This window comes from Pinus tabuliformis, chromosome X, assembly GCF_031772625.1.
Source record: "Pinus tabuliformis cultivar Carrire ecotype Pingquan chromosome X, CPIR1, whole genome shotgun sequence".
Taxonomy (NCBI): Eukaryota; Viridiplantae; Streptophyta; class Pinopsida; order Pinales; family Pinaceae; genus Pinus; species Pinus tabuliformis.
The window spans coordinates 480,109,597-480,118,373 of record NC_142308.1 but is presented as its reverse complement, the minus strand read 5'-3'; the positions used below and the strand labels follow the sequence as shown (position 1 = coordinate 480,118,373).

The following is an 8,777-nucleotide window of genomic DNA, read 5'->3' as shown; positions in this document are numbered from 1 at the left end:
CCAAGGAAGTGGAAGAGGATTTTTGCTTAGCGAGTAAGGAAAGGAAGGCCAAGGGAAAGATGCCCCAAGGAAAGGATGGTGGAAAGAAGATGGACTTGATGAAATTCAATTGTCTTCATTGTCACGAGCATGGGCACTATGCCAAGGACTTCCCACAAAAGAAATCAAGCAAGAAGGAGCCAATAGTAGTGGCAACAGGTGAAGCTCTAGCTTCACAATTTGAACATGATTTCACTCTCATTGCATGCATGGCCTGCACTGCCATGGGAGGCATGTGGTATCTTGACAGTGATGCATCATTTCATATGATGGGGAACAAAGATCTCTTTAGTGATTTTGAGGAGAAATACCTCAAGCAAAGCATAGATTTTGGAGATAACAAGAGGTATAGAGCTATCGAGATTAGTATTGTTACCTTCTAGATGGAGTCTGGTTCCCCTCTCTAGATCACATATGTGATGTATGTTCCGGGACTAAAGAAGAATCTTGTTTTAGTTGTGGTATTGGAAGACCATGGCTATGATGTGGTTTTTATTAAGAGAAAGGTTTTCCTTAGACACATCACCATTGGACAGGTGAAACATATCGGTGCATTGGTTAAGAACTTGTATGCTCTTGACTTTCATGATGCATGCAAATCCTTAAGGAGCAAGGAAAAGGTTAGAGACTTGGTGGTTGAGAGGGAGAGTAAATTACCTCTCAACATGCAGCCCTAGAAGAAGCCTCTGAAGAAAATTCATGAAGTTTAGGAGTAGCCACAATTAGAGAAGCTGAGAGGAGATCAAGTGGAGAGATCCACTCAAGCAGAGAAGAATCAATCTCAGAAGCAGTCTTAGACAATTGTGGAGCAACCACAATGGGAGAAGCTGAGAGGAGACTGAGTGGAGGCATCCATGCATGCAGAGACCTCCTGTAGGGGGGGAATTTCAAGCCAGGTGGGTAGAGGGATCACATGTAGCCATACCTCCAGGTGTGAGGTGGGGCAATGTGAAGTAATAGTCCCAAGAGGGTTGAAATTGGGCAAGGTCTATTAAGAGGTTTTATCTCGTGGATTGTACCTTGCTATGGGAGCCCAATGTACATAGTAGTGGGAGGAATAAGTGGGATTGTTGCAGTTAGATATCAAAGTGACAGAGGCTAGAGAAGTCAGATACCAAAGAGTGTAGAGAGGGTTGACAACAGTGCAGAAAGGCAGAGTCAACAGAAGTGCAGAGATTTTAGTCGACATAGGCAATAGTAGTCAAAGACATTGATGACAAAGGCATTATTCTAATTTAGGTTGGATGTTTTTTTGTTTCTGGAGTTGCTGAAGCAACAACACTAGAGAGAAGTGTTGCATGAAAAACATTCCAAAGGTTCAGGATTGGGATAGAGTTGAATTCCTTTCTTGTTGAGAGGGAGTGTTGAAAATAGAAACCAGAAATGATAAAAATAGAATCCAAAAATTCCATTTTAATTTGTCCTTGAATTAAATTCAGAATTAAAATCGAATTCTATTCTCATAGCAACTTGTAATAGTTAACTAGAGTGAGTTGACTTAGTTAACATAGGAATTTAGAGTTGGAAGTCCTTCTGAAGTCATTTATATGTTCTCCCTATATTATAGGGGTCCAAGATGAATTAGGTATGAGTTGTAATTAGTTAACTCAATTTACTGAGTTAAGTGCAGTTAAATTAGTTCAAAACTATTTGAGGAACTAATAGTAAGTTAACAGTCACTTGGTGCATTAATGCATTAACTAGTGCTACTCCAGTTAACTAAAGATTCCCTCATCAGAAACTCATGCATGTCAATTTTGAGAAAGACCCAATTGAGACTAGAGTGCAGGGATAGTGTACTATTTGTTGTATAATTTTCTAAGTTATATAGATGGTCCATGTAATCAGGAATTGAACCTAGAAGGGATTGCATAGTATTGGATGCTTTGATTTCCCTTTAAGAAGGGCTAATCATCCATAGGAATTGTGCAAGGAAATAGGGACCTGGAGAGCAGGAGAATTGGCTAAGTTTTGGCCAAGAGTTTGTTTGTGAGTTAGAGATTGATTTTACTGAATGTTGTGATTGTTCTTGTGAGAACAAGGATTGTGTTATCATCTTAGATTTATGATTAACACAATACAAGTAGTGGGGTTTTGTGTTGTGGCTTTCCCCGTATATTTATTTTGTTATGTGCCATTGATGTTTTTCCTCTTGTCGATTATTGTTTTGCTCAATCTTTATGTGCTTCTACTATAATGAGTAGAAGTAGATTCTTGTCTCTTTTTTTAGTAGATTACATGAGCTTGTCAATCTACATGATATTGTACACTCCAAACACCATATATTCTTTGTCCAAACCAAAAATCATTTTTCTAAAACTTGTTACTCCACTAATATTATGCGAGAAAAAGTTGAAATTGAACATAACCCTTATAATTTCAATTGGAAGGATAATTATACACTCAAAAAATCATGGAAGCATATTATCCATTGACTCAATCAATAGAGTCATCCTTTCATTACTACCCCATTCGTTTTTCTTTTAACCTTCTATTTCATTTTAAGTAATCTCCCCTTAATTTTTTTTACTCTCTCACCTTTCTTTCTTCCTTTTAACAGAGGTTATGTCACATTCCTTTGAACTAACTTATAAATTTTTAATATATCTTGTCTCTCGCTTTTCACCTTTTTTTCTTACATCCAAAATTTTTGATCCTTTAAATTTTATTTTTATAATGTTCTCAAAACATTCCCCTATTTTTGTGAATATTTTTTTTAATTTAATTTACTTAACATCTAATCATCAAAATTCTAATCTTTTTTTTCAAATTTGATAGCACCCTAAAACTCATTTTATACTCAGTCGAGTGTCCACTTAAAATGCTAGACATTTTATACTCTTGCATAAATCTATGAAAAAATTACTAATAAATAATGATACCAAAATTCAAAAATGAAAAATGTGACTTGAAACTTTAATTTTGATAGTAAATTCAAACCTAAATATTTAATGTTCTTATTAACATGCTAGCTATTATGCATTGAGGACCTTGAACAAAAGGGAAAGATACAATGACAAATTCTCAAAACGATCATGAAGTTAGAAAGTTTTCTAAACAAAAGACATCAGAAAAGAAATATGAAAGGAAAGAAATGAATTAGGTAGTCCTTCTAGCAACATGAGAAAGAGAGTGGATAGAGTTACTCTATGAATTGTCTAGAGGATTTCATTTCCAGCTTTGTCATGATTATTTTATTTGTTTATAAAATTTCTAATGGAATTTACCATGTTAAATTGTATTTTAAGGTTTTTATTTCCATCATAGTAACTATACTTATTGTCAAATGATTCCCTTCCAAGTATAACTAACCACTCCACCATTGCAATAATAATATGCACTTAAATTTGTTACCTAAAACATTTTGACTTTTATATTCAATATGTAGTTAGGTTTTGGAGTTTACATATAGGTAATAAAATATGTGCACATTAGTGGACATAAAAAAATGTAATGAACATAAAAAAATTGCCTGCCTAAACCTCCATAATGTTTCATTGAGAAACTTATTAGTCCCATAACTATCACTTGCGCCAAAATTCAACTTTTAAACTAAACTTTTTAGGCCCCCAAGCCATTATAGCTAGAATTAATCACTAAGTGAGCACTATATTTCTATAATAACCACTATTCTATAAGGTCCCTTCTCCTAAGACTTAAGAAAAATTGACCTAAAATGGAGGAAATTAGACTAAAGGGGTTTATTCTTCAAGTACCTTATAGTTCATGAAAGCGTTATATTACGACCTTAGAGTCTCCTTGATGATATCATCCTTTGGATGCCTAGGGTTTCCCTCACTAAAATTAGGGTTTCATGCTTTTGAAACACATTAACACCATTTCTCTATCTTTTTGGATTGAATATTAACCACTCACTCGTCTTCAATTTTGGTCACATGAACAAGTTTTTTACTTTCCACATACCCTTATTTCCTCACAAAATCATAGAGAAGGTCATCCATGCGGAAATAACCAACAACCTTAGTTAGAATTGTGAATATGCAATTATGATGCCTAAGAAAAATCCTAGGGTTAAATTCATCATATTTAAGGTCTCGTTACCACTAAATCATGCTACCTATTCAAAAACCTAATGATGTCATGAAAACAACTCCCATAGTTCTCTACGTCTTGCATGTTAGGCCAATATTTAGAATGGGTATTTGTTATTTTCCATAGTTATGTAGGAAACTGTAATCTATAGACTTATCACTTTTGACAACAACCAAGAAGAGAATCTCTCAGCTATAAGAATTTCCATAAATTGCCAATTACGTTGAACAATGACAGATATCAACAAAATTGATACTTCCATCAATTGGGATCCATGGGAAAGAAAATCCAGTGAAGAGGAGTAATGATATTGATTTTTGATGACATAGAGAGTCTATTTTAATAGAAAGACCTAGTTTGAAAAATTAGGTTATGCAACTTCATAACCATTTTGAAGAATGAAATGATGCTTTTGTTGCGTAGAAATGTTTGAATCTTGTGCCACACCCTTGACATTAATCTACATTATTGACCACCGTGATATGAGTAGATTCCACATCATCCTTACTACCACTCTCATATGTAGGGCTAGACACATGTGGACATTGAAGGAAATTATAGAACATCTTAAACCTTATCACATTTGAGTGTTGATAAAGTAAAAAACCCTATCCTAGATTACTATCATGATCGAAGGAGGAATTCCATTCTTTAGAAAAGTATCTTGTCTTGTCACTAATAAAAAAAAATATGAGAGGTATTTTGTGGGCATAACTGAGGATGAGGAGGATTCTATGGTAGTTATTTAAGTCACAATGTCAAAAAGTAACATCAAAATTATTTCACATTCATTTGTATATGCATTTTACAACTAAACTAAATAGAGCATAGCATAGTCCTCACATTGTGGCTAATTCATTAAAGGAACTCTGCTACAAAAAATGGCCTCAAAGCAAGAATTTAATGTATTAACAAAATAAACTTTAAAACTAGTAAAATTCAAGGATAAATATTTTTAGTGGAAAAAGAAGAAAAATATTTTTTTTCAAATTATATTTTTGTTGTCACATGATAAGTTTAGGCAAATGTTAAATGTAAGTGTTCGATGTAAAATGAAATTCCATATCCACCCAACATACTTTTAAATAAATCTACATCAACAAATAAATGTACAAAAACAAATATATATATATATATATAATTTTAAAAATATTAAATTTAATAAATTTGTACCATATAGATACATAATGTGTGTAAATTATCCATGGTGGCTTTGTGGCTAGAGTAGGTAATCTCATTCGGAATCACTTACCTCATTTTTTTACCACACAACTTTTATTAATAAAATAACATTAACATGTTATTTTTTCATAAAACATTTAAAATAAAATAACATAAATTAGTCACCTTAACTCATTTTTTTACAGCACAACTTTTACGAGTAAAATTACATGTTATTTTCTAATAAAACATTTAAAATAAGATAACATAAATTGCTCACCTTATAATAAGATATTTTACAGTTTATAATTGCTTTAAAGTCCATACACACCTATGCTTCTAAAATATGAACACAATAATTAATTATTTTAACCATATAGGTCATCCATGTACTGTTTGACCCAAATTTTTATTATCTCCATCTCTTTCGATCGCTGTTCTGTGAGCCAATCTGGATCTTCTTTAGAAGAGAATTGCAAGTCCTGGCAATGGGTTCCTACAGTACAAACCACAAAAATAGGATCACCCCGCTAAGCCAATCCAGTATAGTCAATCATTCATCCAACTTTAAAATTTCATTGTGTGAAGTCTGACCTTCGTTTGTTGCGAGGGCTATAATGCTATCGGATATGCTCTCTTTCACACTGCATAATTCCACAACCATGAAGAATATGCAACTGTTAATTACTCCCTCGACTCTTAGTAACAGAGAAAGATATTTGTATAGAAAGAAAGACGTCTTACCCTCCACTGCTATATGGATCTCGCAATCCATTGGAGAATATTATGTTACTTCCAAACCGTTTCAGCACCCTTCTTATGTTCTGGGTATCAATCCAAAAAAAAAATCATGCGTACCATGAACAGCTTCAAACAAACTGAACATTCACAAATAATAATCATTTTAAAGATCGATCTTCAATAAATCTCATGGTAAGATGGATTCATGGATTACCAGGTGAATGTGATTTAGAACTTACATGACCACCAAATTCTGTTGTGATCCAATTGGGCCTTGGTACAACTCCATATTTGCTCTTGCAGTCCTCTGCGAAGGATTTCATATCAAATAGATCTAAAGAAAACATTGTTGTATTCGGTGTTGAGCTCATTGGCATCACCATTTCCGTGCAACTCTGCACGCAAAGTTAGCTATCAGTAGCAATGGCCTGAAGTTGTTGGATTAAATGTTGTTGCAGGATTGTATGATTACTTTAGCTTGCTTGAAGTAAGTTTGAATGATTTGAAAAAATAAGTACTTAACCTGCCAATTCCACCCGTCATTGGAATATTCTTTAAGATCGAGGCAAGTATTATTGGAGGTGTTGGATGTCACTTTGCCGTAGTTGTAGTTAAAGCTTGCTGCAGCTGATATGCGAGTAAGAATGGATGTACCTCCCGGAAAGCTATCGATGGCCTTGCACATCTTTCATACACAGAAAATCAAATTAAGTCAATTTTCATTTTTTCTGTTAATATTGTTTAATAATTGATTAGTTCTATTAAAATTTCTCTGAATGAAACATAAGATAAACATCCTTGTAATTATCCACGAAATTATTTGCCTTACAGCATTGGAGAATGGTATATAAACCTTACCTCTTTCACTGGTGGATAATCGTACTGAGCGGACCCATCGTATGCATCTATTAGCGATTGTATCAAAGTACTAGTATTGAAAACCCTAAGATATGCAAATGACTTTCATTAGTTATAAGTGGCCATTGCAGGTTGATAAAAAATGTGCATTCACATGATTTATTTTTGGGGACAATTCTCACTTGCAAGTGTTGAATGTGTGCCGTAAGCTTTCCAAGCCACTGGGCTGTGAAGCAACTTTTTTTATTTCTGCCCATGACTCTTTTATTGTATTGTAGCAGCTCTCGCTCACATCCTGTGAAGCAGAAAACAATAATATTGTCGCAGATCAAATGATGGACATGGTGATATATAAATCTCAACGGAAAGAAACAATCTATGAACATACTCTGAAGTCTCTTGTCACAACTCTGTCATAACCATCCTGAGGTGTAATGTCATCGAAATACAAGATTGGTGACGAAGAAGCCAGCGCCCCGATTGTAATGTGTGGATACTTCAGGCGAAACCAGGCAGCTAACACTGCAGTAGTTCAATTATATATCACATAAAAATTATAAGTTAAATATAATATTGGGTCTCTTTTAACGCTTGACTTTAACTCGATTTTAGATTCATATCCTGGCAGGGCTCAGTCGCAAAGATAACTGACAGAAAATTATTAACTGGGTTAACTGACTCAAGGCTACAATTAAATTAATAATAGAAATTAATCAACGATATACTTAGTATAGCATATTTTATTTGAAGTGACACTAATAAACTATATTATGCACAATCTATTGATCAAACATTTTGAACTTAAAAACCTAGTAAATACATAAAAGATTATAGGTATCTTACTTCCACCATAAGATCCACCAAAGACGATGACAGGGCAGTTTTCTGCAGACAAGTTTTTCTTCAAATCCAGAATTAGCGTTGCGTAATCAGCCAGCGCTTGCGTGGAAGTGAAATAACCTAGTGTAGACGCATCCCTAAAGGAATCCTCCGGACTGCCAAAGGGCATGGACAATCCATAGTATCGATGCTGAAATAAACAGGGATCTATCAAAACATTAATTGAAACTCAATTTTTAGGTTCATCCTCTATCTATCAATCTGAAATAAGACTTACCTCTATATAGACAACGAGTGCTTGGAACTGAGGAGCTGTCTCAATAACAAAACCAGTGGCGTCAAAGTCTTCTAAAATAGAAGACTCATCGCCCATGTATATAAAGATGGGAGAATAGCTTTGGGCACCTCCCCAGTGCTTTGCATTTACAAGATATCTCTGCTGGAAGGTGCGATAACCCTCTGGTGTGTAAGTAAAATGGTCGAGAATCTGAGTATAGTAGTGCGTCTCGTATTCAGCACTAGAGACATCCAGCCTATCCTTACTGATTATTGTTGTCCTAGTCCTGACAAAGGACCTCCTACGACGACGACCTAAGAATGAAGAAGGGCTCATGCAATCCGTAGAGGGCAAAAGAGTGGATGCTACCACCATTAGCAGAAGAGGGAGAAACACTCTGAGAGCATATTCGTTACCCAAGCCCATAATTTTGTTAAGTGATTCACCACTGGCTCCAGAGAGTCTGAGACTGCTGAGCTTTATATTGATATGTGGGGTGGAAGAATTAGCGTGTTTATATAGGAATTTGGAATGGACTGCACACCCACCATCTCGTCGGAAACGAGAAGAAGAATGATTAATTAGTATGGAATATTTATTATTTATTATCACAATAATATTTTAAAAATAATTTAATTTTCCAAAATAATTTTTATTCTCAACTTTTTTTCATGGAATTTCGGATTCCGTCACCGGAATCTCTAAAAAGTCACACTAAAGACAACTCCATTTAAATATATAAAACTAAACTTCACACAAATCAACATCAACTCATCTTTTCATATATATATATAAATACACCAACTCC

General features: G+C 34.4%; 1 protein-coding gene across 1 annotated transcript; it reads right to left on the bottom strand.

Moving 5' to 3' along the window:
- Positions 1-5,569: 5,569 nt before the first annotated feature.
- On the bottom strand, positions 5,570-8,456 carry LOC149140771 (uncharacterized). Its single transcript, XM_089447114.1, has 10 exons — positions 7,970-8,456; positions 7,696-7,882; positions 7,241-7,374; positions 7,035-7,147; positions 6,853-6,937; positions 6,518-6,679; positions 6,234-6,389; positions 5,998-6,077; positions 5,848-5,897; positions 5,570-5,749 (listed from the first exon to the last, which is right to left on the bottom strand). The coding sequence occupies exons 1-10, from the start codon at positions 8,393-8,395 to the stop codon at positions 5,622-5,624; spliced, it is 1,521 nt and encodes a 506-aa protein (XP_089303240.1). The 5' UTR covers positions 8,396-8,456; the 3' UTR covers positions 5,570-5,621.
- Positions 8,457-8,777: the final 321 nt, after the last annotated feature.